Genomic DNA, 15,520 nt, shown 5'->3' on the forward strand with positions numbered 1-15,520 from the left:
AATGAAATACTTGTTTAAGGGGTTTGCAACACTACCTGTACTTGTTACCAATGCCTCATTTATTTTGAGAGCTATCTGTTCCTCTTCCTTTTTGGTCCTACCTGTGTCCGTCTTCACTATATCCAATACAGTTTTTATTTTGTTGCCTGATGCAATTATCCTTTTTCTCATAATAAAGCTGCTTCGATTTCTGGATTACTTGCTTCAGTATTTTGCCATATTCTTTGTAATGCATTACAATTGTAACATCAGAGCTGTTCCTAGATAGTAGATACAGTCTACTTTTTGTCCCACATGATATCTTTATTCCTTGTGTAATCCACGGTTTATTTTTTGACTTTTCTGTGATTTGAGTTAGCTTTAGAGGAAAACAGTTTTCAAAAGTGGAAGTAACTTTATTAATGAATGCTTTGTATTTTCCATTTGAGTCAGAAGTATTGTAAACATCTATCCAGTTCATGTCTCTGAGCAATTTCCTGAATTTCTCAATTTTTGACTTATTTATTATCCTGCTGTACTCAGATTTAATAGATTTTTTATCCTGACAAGTTTCAACATTTAACACAAGATGCTGCATGTCATGATCAGATAGCCCATTTACTATTGGTTTTGTGACATGACTTTTTCCCCTAGATTTGTCTACAAAGATGTTATCAATATCAGCCTCAGAGCATTTACATATCGTAGTAGCAAAGTTTACAGTAGGAACTAAATTGAATGATAGTGTTACTGACTGCAATAATTGTTCACTGACAGAGCTTTTCAATAAATCCACATTGTTTTTTGCCATCAGATGGGACAGCAGAGCTTCCAGATTTTTTATGAAAAGGTTAAAATTTCCCGAAGGTGATCTGTATATACACCTATTATTATAAAGGACTTATTATGAAATACAACTTCCATTGCACAAGCTTCTAAATGCTGCTCTGAACAAAATTTATTAATATAAATATTCTTGAAATTGTAGCAGTTTCTGACAAATATGGCAGCTCCTCCTTTCTCCATATTTTCTCTACAGAAATATAGAAGCTAACGTGAATCCATAACATTTAACATATCTATACCAGTGGTCACATGATATTCAGAGAGGTGGATTATGTCAACTGGTTTGCTCAACTCTAATTCTTCAACACAAATAAGCAACTCATTAAGCTTACCGCTTAGTCCTCGAATATTCTGATGCAATAACGATAACTAATTTTGTGCACTGGCTGAATGACAACTGGATGAACGCAATTTTCCTGCCAATTTTTGATTATCTCTAGTTTCAATCAGAGGCTGTCAGCGTGAATTGTGTACATTAAAATTTGCTTTCTGGTTGCCTGCTTCATCAATGTGAATGTCATTTTCAGCCTTTCTCTGAACATCATTTGTTTCTCCCCTCTCTACCCTAAAAAAACTGCTAATCTGTCACTTGGTACTTTACCCATTGTGACAGTGCCCCCCCCCCCCCTTAAGTTATTCATATCTGTAGTGACAAGCAATCTAGCTTGCAGGTCTCACTGATGCCTCCACAGACCATAATTACTCTCCCAACCTTGTACAAAAACAACTCACCTGTGCCTTATCTTTCCAATCATCCAACATCTCCCAAAGACCCAATGTCCAGCTACAGAGGAACATTCCCCTTGTAACTCAGTACATCCAGGACTGGAGCAACAGAATCATATTCTCTGTCAGGGTTTCAACTACCTCTCATCGTGCTTTTAAATGAGAAATGCCCTACCTACTATCCTTACCACCTCTCCCACAGTTTTAATCCACTGCCCACTGAACCTACACAATATCCTCATCCATCCCTACACAATTCCTGCTCCCATCCCCTTGCCTTATGGCTCATATCCCTGTAATAGGCCTAGATGCAAGACCTGTCCTGTACATCCTCCCACCACCGCCTACTCCAGTCCGGTCACAAACACCACCTATTCTGTCAAAGGCAGGGCTACTTGGGAAACAAGTCATGTGATCTACAAGTTAAACTGCAACCACTGTACCTCATTCTATGGACATGACAACATGGAGGATGTCATGTTGGGCTGCATGCCCAGCAACAGAAAGGTCCACTTGTTGCTTGGCCACAGTTTGTCGGTGGCCATTCATGTGTACAGACAGCCTGTTGGTTGTCATGTCCACATAGAACGCAGCATTGTGGGCAGCACAACCAATAAGCTGTCTCTCCACATGAATGGGCACCGACAAATTATGGCCAAGAAACAGCTGGACCCCACCCTATTGCCGAACACGCCGTCCAATGTGACGTTCTTCATTTCAAAGACTGCTTCACTGCCTGTGCCATCTGGATCCTTCCCATCAACACCAGCTTTTCTGAACTGCACAGATGGGAATTACCCTGCAATATATGCTACATCGAGTTGCCTATCCCCTCATGCACTGCTTCTCGCACTCTGGCTTCAGCTGACAGCGACTGTGATCTTGTGTATGAGAGTTGCATTTGCGTGTGCGTGTGTGTGTTTATTTTTGACAAAGGCCTTGTTGGCCAAAAGCTTACTTTCCGACAGTCTTTTTGTTGTACTTACCTGCTACTCAGCATCTCCACTATATGGTGACTAGCAACTACCCTTTTCATAATATTGTTATTTTTACTTGTTTTTCGCATTATTAAAGTATATTTAGAACATAAAAAGTAGATAAATTCCTGATTTTTATCACCTAAACATCTGAGCCCCAATTATGGACTGTCTGGAGTAGTCCCTCATAGCCATATCGAATCTTAAACCCAAAATCTAACCCAGGGTAACTGATGCTGTGTTCATGAACTGGATGTGGGCAAGACACTATTCCTGTAACACTTCCTGATCCCATCTGTTTCACCTGCACCTTTTTGATTCTACAACCTACCTTCCTAGCCACCGATCTTTACTTGATTGATGGCTTGATAAAAATGTTCATTCATATCAGACCTACAGTTCTCACTATAATATAGTATACCATTACTTTCACACCAAAGATTCTCTGCTTTACAGTCTTGCTGTCTGTAGATGGCTTGTCTGCACTGATAGGCAGTCCTTATCCCAGCATGCTTAAGAAATTGCCAAGATCATCACAGCCATGCAAGGTGATTCAGACCTGCTCTACGAACAAATATCTTATGTCCTCCCATTCTCCTAATACTAAACAATAATAATTACCAATTGCAAAAGAATACCCTCTTTCACCTTACCTCTTACTGTGCCTTGTGCCCAGTTTGTCCTACCCCATCAGAGGCAGAGCCACTTCTGAAAGCAGCTACTGTGTACTAACTCTATTGCATCTCCTTCACACCTTTTTATGTGCAAAAACTGCTAATTAGCTCTCCACTTGCATTAATTGCCACCATTTTGTGATGAAGGAGATATATAACTGCTCAGTGACAGATAATATTGCTGAGCAAAAACATGGTTGACTTAAATGATTGTGTAAACTTTCTCTCCAACATATTCTTTGGTAAGGCAGTACCTTTGGACATTGTCTCTTCGTCATTCCCCTCCAATTGGTGTAGTGGTTTCCACAGGACGGTCAGGGATTTTGATGTAATTTACTATGAACAATCGCTCATTTCCAGTGAGCATTGGTAAAGTTTCACAGTCATTAATTCAGTACTTCCGGAAATACAGTGCAGCTATCTACAGTCCACCTGTGCATTTTCAGCAACTTTGAGTCATGTCATCTCTGGTAATCTTTTCTTGAAGTAAAAAAAAATTAGGTCACCTTGCACAACTTTTTGCACTGTCTTAAGCAAAATTATGAAAAAAGACTTCATCTGTGATTTGCTTATGGATAATTTGCAGCAGATTCTGCTGAAAAAAATAGTGGCTTGAAAAAAAATCTGATGTTCAGCTTTTAATTGTTTGCAAAATTAGGGCAAAGTTGACTATTTTTCTAAGAACACCAAAAGTGGCTATTTTTGCCCTACATTTATAAAAAAGAGTCTTCTGCGAACTATGTTAAGTTATTTTCATTAGAAAGACAATGTTCTAAATGCTAAACCACCTAAAATTATATTTAGTTTTGCTGTGTGAGCGTATATAAGCCACTAATAAAATATGACAGGGTAGAGCTGCATTGAAAATGGTGCTCAAATTAAATCTAACATCTTTTATTATGTTATACAATAATTGTTTAGTACTCTGTGGGGAAGGCAGTATTAAAAATATTGATGTCTAGCAAGTGATATAAAGTCCATGTGACTCGAAGAAGAAGAAGAAGAAGAAGAACAAGAACAACAACAAGGAAAAAGTAAAAGCCCTCAGGGAAATCTTTGTTTTTAACCTAGCATTGAAATTAAATTTTATTGCGTTTTATAAATCACAAACTTGAAAATACTTAGTATTTAAAAGTGTGTTAATTATATGAATATTATTCCATATAAATTATCTTTGTTTAAAAACTGCAGTTAAACTATTGCTTATGGCTAATGCATCTCAGCTGAAGAGGAAAGAAAGAAAGTCATTATTGTGTTTTAAAAATGCCTTCCTTTAATGGTGTCTAGCCCAAATGCTGTATCATTTCAGTGACACTCTCTCCCATATTTTGCGATAATACAAAAAGTGCTGACCTTCTTTGAACTTTTTCGATGTACTCCATCAGTCCTATCTGGTAAGGATCCCACACTGCGCAACAGTATTCTAAGAAGAGGACGGACAAGTGTATTGTAGGCAGTCTCCTTAGTAGATCTGTTACATTTTCTAAGTATCCTGGCAATAAAACACAGTCTTTGGTTAGCCTTCCCCACAACTTTTTCTGTGTGTTCCTTCCAATTTAAGTTGTTCGTAATTGTAATTCCTAGGTATTTAGTTGACTGATTTATCTTGTAACCAAAGTTTAATGGATTCCTTTTAGCACTCATATGGATGATCTCACACTTTTCGTTATTTAGGGTCAACTGCCAATTTTCACACAATTCAGATATCTCTCCTAAATCATTTTGCAGTTTGTTTTGATCTTCTGATGGCTTTATTAGTCGATAAATGACAGCGTCATCTGAAAACAACGTAAGACAGTAGCTCAGATTGTCTCCCAAATCGTTTATATAGATAAGGAACAGTGAAGGGCCTATAACACTACCTTGTGGAATAGGAATACTAGAAGTCACTTCTGTTTTACTGGATGACTTTCCGTCAGTTACTACGAACTGTGACCTCACTGACAGGAAATCAAAAATCCAGGCACATAACTGAGACCATATTCCATAAGCACGCAATTTTACTATAAGTCGCTTGTGTGGTACAGTGTCAAAAGCCTTCTGGAAATCCAGCAATACAGAATTAATCTGAAATCCCTTGTCAATAGCATTCAACACTTCATGTGAATAAAGAGCTAGTTGTGTTTCACAAGAATAACGTTTTCTAAACCCATGTTGACCGTGTGTCAATAGACTGTTTTCTTCGAGGTAATTCATAATGTTCGAACACAATATATGTTCCAGAATCCTGATGCATATCAGTGTTGATGATATGGCCCTGTAATTAAGTGGATTACTCCTACTACCTTTCTTGAATATTGGTGTGACCTGTGCAACTTTCAAGTCTTTGGGTACAGATCTTTTGTGAGCGAACGGTTGTATATGATTGTCAAGTATGGAGCTAATGCATCAGCATAATCTGAAAGGAACCTAACTGGTATACAGGCTGGACCAGAAGACTTGCTTTTATTAAGTGATTTAAGCTGCTTCACTACTCTGAGGATATTTACTTCTATGTTACTCATGTTGGCAGCTGTTCTTAATTCAGATTCTGGAATATTTACTTCATCTTTTTTTTTTGTGAAGGTATTTTGGAAGGCTGTGTTTAGTAACTCTGCTTTGGCAGCACTGTCTTCAACAGTATCTCCATTGCTATTGCACAGAGAAGGCATTGATTGTTTCTTGCCACTAACTTACTTCACATACGACCAGAATCTCTATGGATTTTCTGTCAGGTTTCGAGACAAAGTTTCGTTGTGAAAACTGTTATAAGCACCTTCTTCCTCTCAATTTGTAAACTATTGGAAAGCAGTAGGAGAATGACATTTTATATGCTACGACCTTCTATTGGTAAGTTATTACATGCAAACTTTCAAGTGTATCCCACAGTTACTTCCAGAGATGTCAGAAGCTAATTGTCACATTTTTTCGAGCATCTATTTTTTCGGCTGTCTTTGCTTCAAATTATTCATATACAAATCATTGAGGAAATAATTTTTTATCATTTCTCTTAAGAGAGTGCAAAATGTTATGTTTCCTTTCATTCTTCCTTTCATTTGCCTTTTCCTTGTTTAGCACACTCTCTACACTATACAACTTGTCATCTGGTTGGACTGCACAGTCTGGACCAATGTAACCTAATTACACTCCCCCCTTGCGCTCTCTCTCTCTCTCTCTCTCTCTCTCTCTGTCTGTGTGTGTGTGTGTGTGTGTGTGTGTGTGTGTGTGTGATAAAGTTTTTGTTTATATACCTAGCCACTGAGCAACACATCACTTTATAGTAACTAGTTGATTATATGTATCCCAGCCAACATTTTCCAATATTATATTCAGTTAAGACTAACAGTCATTATAATATCAATAGCTTGGCAATTTAAACTCAATTAATAGCTCTCTGTTTATACAGTTCAAACAAACATTTACATATGTGCCATCCTATTTCATAGGTTTGTTGCTTCATATAGTTTGAATGTAATATTGATATACACATGCCATTTGTCAGTTTTTATCTTAAGACATATATGCCTCAAAATCCTACATCTGATTGGCTACACTTGGTTAAGGTCACAGTAGTAATGTGAAATGGGAGTTATTCAGACCTGAGAATGATGTACATAAATAATCTAAAATGTCTGTTCCACAACAAAGCCAAGAAAAATGATCTAAAGGAAATTATTTGGGAGACTGTGCTGATGGAAAAAGATATGGAAGAAACTGTTCGTATAGTTTAACTTTTCACATGAATTACCCTCACTACTGTAAATGCTAAAAATCCAGTATAAAGATATTTGGTGAATTTTCCTTGAAATGGCATACTTTACTTTCTTTTTTAGGTTTCTGTATCAGTACCTTTCTGGATCTACAATAGAACTGGTCTCCCTCTAGTATTTCGACAGGAAGGAGTTGCAACAGACACAGCTGGGCAATTTGATGAGCATGAAATGGCACGCATGGTGGCACCACTTATGTTTTCCTTTGCAGATCATGAAACTACTCCAACAGTTGTTGCAAGGATTGGCAATAAAGTGCACCCAGAAGGAATTCCACATGTAAGCAGAATTTACATTTTGTCACTGAAAATGTTTGTTTTGATGAAAAAGAATTCATATAAAAGCAATCACAAGTTCTTATTACTTTCCAGTATATTGCTGAATCTTGAGCAATGAATTTTCTTTTTTATTATGTCATTTATTTTACAGTGGTGCAATCACTTCCACCTTCAGAAAGGCCTACAAGTGCGCAGACTGAGAGTTGCTCTGAGAAGCAACAGCCCAGATCTTGTGTATTTAATTGGTATCGAAGTTCGCCCTGGTCGCGGCCGTCACAGAGTTACACACATAGTTACTTTATCTCCAAGATACCAACTTCACAATATGTCAAGTCATCATCTCCTTTTTGCCCAAAAATGCTTCACAGGTGGTACGGTAGGTACCAATTAAGATGTTGTCAGTAAATTGATATCTGTGGTGCCAAAATAACTGCTACCATGTGTTAACATACATATGCCTTGTCATAGTTTTTGGAAATACTTAAATACTGTGTTACAGAACGGTGATGCATTTACAAATATAGCCCTGTGCTGATGAGCACAACCCAAGACTACTAACTGAACAAGGTGCTACAGTGGCTAAAGCTGTGGCGTCATTTAGAAGGAATTGTATTAAAATCACTGTATAGCTGGATTTTTCCATATCTCCTTAAACTGCTTAAGACAAATACATTGATGGTTTATTTCAAAAAGATGGTTCAGTTTCCTTCCACATCCTTGTCGAAACCGATTCTTTGTTCCATACCTAAAGACCTCATTCTCTTATATCTTATATGTATATATTTATGCTTTAAACATCCTGAATGTTCACTTCTTCCTTTCTAATTTTTTTTCTTTGTAAGAGGACTAGCTCTTTCACAAGACTGTGATTATTGTGATATCTAATTATGCCTGTTACAATTTTGTTCAGGCATTGTTTTTAAAATAGTAAGCTTTCAGGCACAATGAATGTTACGAGATAAGTACAATCACTATTATTTAATGTATGTAATAAAACTTTGAAATAAACTGTTAATCAGAAAAGGAACAACTAAATATCCAAGTGCTAGACATGAGTAATTAAGTTAATGTGCTTCATTGTTTATATTGGATGGGATAATTAAGAGGCACCATAGCTAAAATTATGGTGATTTAGGACTAGAGAAATATTTTGATTGTGTGAAGTTGAGTATGATGTTTTCAGCTTATTTGTATTTGTTGAGGCTTCAAGTATTGTGTTCTTGTTTTCTTGTTTCAGAAGGGAAATGCTACTATCAAAAAGCAAAAATGTACAAAAATGAACCATTGTTCACTGTTTCTTAGTTGTGTAATAAGTGAGGAACGTAGAAAGTGATACAAAAGTTTAAAGTAGGACAGAATTGTAGAGGAAGACTGCAACATTGGTATCATCCCTGATAGCAGAATGCATTAAAGCACCTGCGCTGCTGTTACATGGTGATGTGCACCGGCAGCAGATTGAATCTGGCTCATGGCATAATGATAAGGGGTGGTGTGCTGGCCACCATGGATGTAGTTTTTAGGTGGTTTTCCACATCCTTCTGGGAAAATACTGGGCTGGTTCCCATTTCCTGCTTCAGATACATGATGCACAAACATTGAAAAATGTTGTCACATTTGACCACATCGTTACACTGTATGCAGGCAGAAGGGAAACACAGATTTTTCCCAGCCGACCTGGCACTGGCTGGATTGATGGAAAGGAACAAATGCAACAGTGGTACATTGTGCCACTGGAATTATCATTTGGGCTTACATAAAGAAACCCGTGGAAATGAACAGATTAGTTAGCTATCCATGAAGACATACAGGCTGAAGGAAGAAGGTGTATTTTTCGGAATTAAAAATGTTTGCAAGATTCAATAGAAATGGTATGCAGGGGCCATGCTGTTTATAAAGCAGATAGACAAAAGACAATGACAGCAGCACAGATGTGCATAATTCACTCGCAAAGTTAAGAGTTGAGAGAGAGAGATAAAGTACTTATCTTTAATCTAGTGTTTCTCGACTATGATGTCGTGTTGCATAGGACGTGTAGCAACAGCAGTAATCATGTGGACTGGTGGAAGCCAACATGCAGCTGAGTTAGTTACCGCCTTGAAATGAAGTCCATGAGGAAATAGGGAACTTAGAAGTAACTTCCCCAAAAGGGAAGAAAATTAATATACAGGCTGTATTGTTGAAAGCAGACAGTAAATTACACGACCTTAAGGGTCACAACACCGAAAGTTTGTGTCTAGAAAAGATCCTTAAGATGGTGGTCATTCAAATGTATGTATTCCTGGGAGTGAAGGATTATTTTGAATGAATACATAGAAATTACAGCAATTACTTCTTGAATCATAGTTTTCAACTTAGAGGTTGTCATTGGGCAAGTGGTGTATACTTTGTGCATTTGAAATAGCGCCACAAAGAAGCATTTCACACTGACAAATTTGGTTGTCTTGGGGCCAATGAATGTAGCCGTATTGTGAAATCATGTGCTTAATGAAGACCTGTCAAACAGTTTCACTTCCTGTGTTATTTGAATTGGATAAAAGTGGAACTTCAAATCACTGTGAAATATACAACAGATGATTGTTCTTTTTAGTTTCTTTGCTGATCACAATGGTTTCCTTCCAGTTCATGCTAATAGTCCTTCAATATTTTCTGGGATTATATAAGTGCACTGACCACCATGTGGTTCTTTTTTAGAGCTGAATATGCCTCCTCTAAATTCTCAACCCTTGTCTTCATGTGGTAAGATGGAATGACACTTTTCAGAAAAGAATTCATGTTCTGGATTTCTTGCAGAGGCTGTTCTATTGTGATATGGATAACAGATTCTTCTCAGTGTGGGAGTGAGATGTACTCCAAAGTGGAAGTTTGTGGAACAGTGCGATCCTTGTGCCAAAATGTCTAAACTGCACATAGATTCACTGTGAAATTCTGGTGTTATATGAGCCAAATTCAGTGTCATGTCCATCAGTTATGAAATGATGCCAAAAATGTGACAAAGGCCACAAGAGGTGGGTTATGTTGATTGGGAATGAAGTCCATCAACATTGGCCACAGACAACAATTGCAGGCAACCAAGGAACTGATTTGCAGTTGGCGCAGATTTCCCAATTATAAAGACACTCACACAGTGGTTCTCAAATGACTCAGTGACCAAGGAGCAGATTTCTGTTGTCATGGAACTGAATGATTGGGAGGACATTCTGAACTGTTGTGTACAAGGATTTAGGGACTATATTGAAAAGTAGTGTCATGTATCTATGTCACTTTGAAGTGTATTCCAGCATTCGATAAAAGTTACTTTGCTTGCCATAATAATGCATAACTCACTTTTGGAAGTCCCCCTTATATCTTTACTGTATTCCAGAACTGCTCAACGACATTAAAAAGAATAATATCAGTTTCTGTATAGTTTGGAAGCTATTATCACTCATAGAAAAAATACAGAGCATGTACATTGTCTTCTTTGGTAATTAAGTATGCTAAATCATGTAAATGAAGTTTTAAACTCTGGTTCAGAAAACCAACAAATATTATTCTATACTTCAGTGATACAACCTGTTTCTATAATAAAAGCAGAATTCAGCATATTTGTTGCTAATGAAAGTTGTTTTTTGTAGTGTGCCTTAGTTTCTTCCCAGTGGACAAACATGTCTTAAATAATAAAATGACTAGTTGTTATCAACAATAACTATTAGAAAACTGGATACAGCCTCTGCAAAACCAGAAAATACATCATAACTCAAGTTAATTTTCATGTAATCAATATAGTGCTAACTTAAACTAATATTGTCAACATGCTGAACTGACATTCGGCAGGATGATGGTTCAATCCCGCATCCAGCATCCAGATTTACGTTTTCCCTGATTTCCGTACATTCCTCCAAGCAGATGCTGGGATAGTTCCTTCGAAAGGGCGCAGTCGATTCCCTTCCCCATCCTTCACATCATCTTAGCTTCTGCTCGTCGCTAATGATGTTGATGTCAATGGGAGATTAAACCTAATCTTCCTTCCTTGAACTAACATCCTTGCTGTTGATAATATCTTGCAGGCATAAACATAACAATATGGCTGTTTGACTGTTACAACAGTCATTGCATAACATATAAACTGAAAGAAGTGCCTTAGAGCCATGCTTTGGCCTTGCTTTGTATTCACAGTACAGAAACACTGTAACATTTGCCTTGATTTGGAAGGATAGGACACCACATCTCATTAGTTCAGAACTTACACTTTTTATGGAAATTGTGTGTGATGACTGAATCACATTTAATACTAAAAGGATTAACTTGTTCATAAAGGTATTTTCCTAGCCTGAAAGTAAATACCTACTGATGCTGGCTCTCGTAAAATGTGGAATCTGTGTACTTTATTCCTTTCCCTTCCAGATACAGATTGTAAGTCATATAGGAATAAGAACTGTAGCATAAAATAGAACTGTAGCTTAAAATAGAATGCAACTCATTTTCTGCAACAAGTTTTCATTGATAGAAGTAGTGGCAGAAGGGAGGACTAAACTGAATTCCTTACAGTTACAACTACTTTAAACATCAATATAAAAAGTTTGATATCTGTAACTTGGATAGTGTAAACTGTGTGTTTCAGTTGAATAGAAATGTTTGTATTAGTATTTGAATGCTCCTCCAAATTTTTAGGTTGTTTTAGTACCCTCAGCACAAATTCTGATTGCAGAAAACTATGATGAAATTATTAGTAATTTTTATATTTTATTTTTTTGGTTACTATTATCCTTGTAGTATAATTAAAACAACATGATATTGGGCTAATTGAAACATTTCTCCGTCTTCTCACTTGTGATTGGCACTGATAGTTCCTCCTTTTCTTTTAGACTGATCCTGGAGCTGAAGCAACTTACCTGAGGACTGTGCCTGATTGCAATTTAGCATGGCATTGGCCTCGGCTCGACAAAGACCAGTTACTTTGTGTTCGTTTACCTAATGTTTCAGGCTCTTTGTGGTCTGGAGGATTCCAGATAGATATCAGTTATTCTCTGCATGTAAATATAAGGTATAAAATGTGAAAATGTGATTTATACCCATTTTGTTCCAAGTAACTTAAGCCTGTAGTTATTGCAATTTATTTTTTCAGAGATGTAAGCAGTAAAATGTACCTGCTGCGTGTGGAAGTAGTTTTGAAAGGTGCCACATACTGTGTTGTATTCACAGATGCTGATACAATGCCTCCACCAATACGCATTGACAATTTGTCAGAGGTATCCATGCAGTTTTATCAGGTTTGTATCAGACTATTTCCAAATCTATTTATTTCCTATTTTGACATCTCTTATAAAATTCTGTGCAGTGTATTCTGGTAACACACAAGACTTAGGGCTGAGAGAAAAGTGAACAGTTGATAGTATAACTTGAACTCATCTGACATTTGTTTCTCAGAGGAACAAAGTCATTACTTCATGCAGGTTGGTCCTCTTACTAATAATCTGCCATTTGTAGCAGATTTGTAGCTGGTTGTGATAAAACTGGGCTACAGTATTGTATGGGAAGTTCTGGTTGAAAACTATGAGTTATTTACGAATAAAGGAGACTACTCACCGAAAGGCAGAAGTGCTCTTTTGTCGATAGGCGCACAAGCAAAATGTATGGAGTTATGCTACCTTTATAAATGTATTTCCTGTATCTAGATGTAGGAAACACACACTCTCTCTCTCTCTCTCTCTCTCTCTCTCTCTCTCTCACTCACTCACTCACTCACTCACACTCTCACTCTCACTCACTCACTCACTCATAGGCACATGCTTGTCTCCCTACATTGTGCTCAGTTAACAGCCCGCTCTTTATTGTCCCATGGTGACTGTACTGGGGGGAGGTGTGGGTATGGGGTAGTGGGGGGTGACAGATGGAGAGAGGTGGGAGGCAGGGAGGGGATTGGAGGGAAGTGTGTATTGGCTTGTGGGAGAGTGTGGAGATGCCTGTGGGCTAGCTACGGGTGCAGGCAGAGGGGGCAGGTGGCATACCGCTGGGCACACGAACACGCTCTTTGGTGGGGATGGGGAGGGGGGGGGGTGGGCGAGTTACCTTAGGTTTAGGCCAGGAAGGTTATGGGAGTGGCGGATGTGCTGTAAGGATCCATTGCACTGCTGCACACTGTTTTACGTTGGTATGACAACAATCAGTTGATAACTAGAGTGAATGGCCATCACCAAACTGTTGCCAAAAACAATGTGAACCCCCTCACTGCCTCCCACCACTCTCTATCCCTCACTCTACCACTATCCACAGCCCCACGTCACTCCAGTACATCCACCATGACGCAGTAAAGAGTTGGCAGTCAACAGAGCACATTGTAGGGAGACAGGCATGTGCATATGAGTGAATGTGTTTGTGTGCATGTTTTTCCTACAGCTAGAAAAAGGAAGTACATTCTGAAAGCTAGCCAAGCTGGCAAACCTCTGGTTTGTATGCCTATCAATGATGCAGCGCTTCTGCCCTTTGGTGAGCATCTCATTTAAAACTGAGCTACAGTTTTGTGAAATGTTTGACACATGCTGTCACCCTAATGAAATCCATGGTATTACTGTTGATAAAATAGGAATCTGTTACAGAACTTAGCTCAATATCCAACTGTTGCAGAAATTGTTGTTTTTGGTTATTGAAGAGTGTATGGCAGTTGTCTGGTATCCAGCTGAAAATTCCCTGATTATGCAGGTTATTACACAAATAACCTGCTTTACAACAACAACAGTAATAATAATAATAATAATAATTTTAATAATATAAAGATACACCTTAAAAAGAAACAATGTCATTATTATTAATTTTTTTACCATTTCACATATGTGTATTTTGTTAATTGAAAACAATAAGTAACACATTATTATGATACTAAATTGTTACAGTAATGATAATTTGTTAAAAAAAGAAGTTTAAAACACAACTTTTTTATGCCAAGGACACTGAATGAATGAAATTTCTTCGCATAATACACGTGACAGGAAACACACTATAAAACAAAATTCAGCAGGATTTCAAATTGTGACAGGTGGTCCTCCAAATATCCAGATTTGTACCAAGCATATTTGAGTACATTGGAAAACCATGGTGAAGAGAATTGTTTATGTACTGGTAACTGCAGCTTGATTATATTGTTTCTCAAGTGGAGGCTGACATCATAATCATTCAGCAGAACAGTCTGAAAATCTCACAAATTCTTCCAATATTGAAAGCCATATATGTCCAGCAGCCCCATCAATCAGTTAGAGATCACTGGATGAACAAGTTCCTTGTCCTCATGTACGATGCTCCAAACTGTGTTTTCACACTCACCACTCCCATTTCCATAGTTTTAAAAGAAACTAATGGAGAGTTGGTACCAAGAATTTGAGAATCTCTTTTTGAAGCCCCAAATGGTCATGTGATGGCATTGAAATGTGGTAATCTAACATCTGACCACATCACCACTCCAGGAAGAAGAAGAAGGAAAAAAAAAAAAAATGTATTATTTTTAGATTCCTGGGGTGGTCAGTGTGAAAGAATTGTTCTGAGTGTCATACACGAGGACAAAGAACTTTTCCATTTGGTGATCCCAAAAGTGTCAACGGGACAGGTGCAGCTGTTGGATGTATATGGCTTTTGATGTTTGAAGAACTTCATGAGAAAATTTTCAGATCTAGTTCTGCTGAATAACTGACATCATAATCTCCAATTGAGGAACAGTATACTCAAACTGCAGTCACTAGTATCAGTTCTCTTCACAAAGTTTCAAGTATTTATTTTCAGATTATCATTATTGCAATGATGTGTATCATTATAATGAGTTACCGTACTCACAACTATCAAGTAACAAAAAACATGCATGTAAAAAAAATGAATTTAAAATATGAAAATACTATTTAAAACATAAAGCAGATACAGTATAAGTAAAAGAAATAATTATAATAATAGTGAATGCTTTGCTATTTTAATTTGGTATGTTGAAAATACTCAGACAGCCAGGTTTTCAGTTTATTTTCAAAAAGTTGTGCTTCAGAAATCAGCTTTATTACACATCAATGGTAGTGGCATGAAAGCTTCTTGAATTTGTGTTATAGCAAAAGCTTTCATGTTTCAAAATTAATTAATGATGGTGGGGTTATTTTGCAAAATTTCAAGAAAGTTAATTGCATTTCATCTTCCATATGAAAAACACTTTTCATATTTCATGGTTTAGAAGATATTTCCTGTAAACCTAAATGCCAAATTACCTTTTGGGATATGAAATTGAAATTGGTCAGAAATGAAAAAGAAAATGTATTACATTATTTTTCCCTCTCTACATACAC

General features: G+C 37.3%; 1 protein-coding gene across 1 annotated transcript in view; it reads left to right on the plus strand.

Annotated features, from left to right (window-relative positions):
* LOC126174771 (intermembrane lipid transfer protein VPS13D) overlaps nt 1-15,520 on the plus strand; it is a 531,199-nt gene that overhangs the window by 373,346 nt on the left and 142,333 nt on the right. Inside the window, 4 exon segments of the mRNA XM_049921112.1 lie at nt 7,015-7,230; nt 7,381-7,605; nt 12,074-12,252; nt 12,334-12,478. Coding sequence (XP_049777069.1) covers nt 7,015-7,230; nt 7,381-7,605; nt 12,074-12,252; nt 12,334-12,478 — 765 coding nt within the window.

This window comes from Schistocerca cancellata, chromosome 3 (genome assembly GCF_023864275.1).
Source record: "Schistocerca cancellata isolate TAMUIC-IGC-003103 chromosome 3, iqSchCanc2.1, whole genome shotgun sequence".
NCBI classification, from domain to species: domain Eukaryota; kingdom Metazoa; phylum Arthropoda; class Insecta; order Orthoptera; family Acrididae; genus Schistocerca; species Schistocerca cancellata.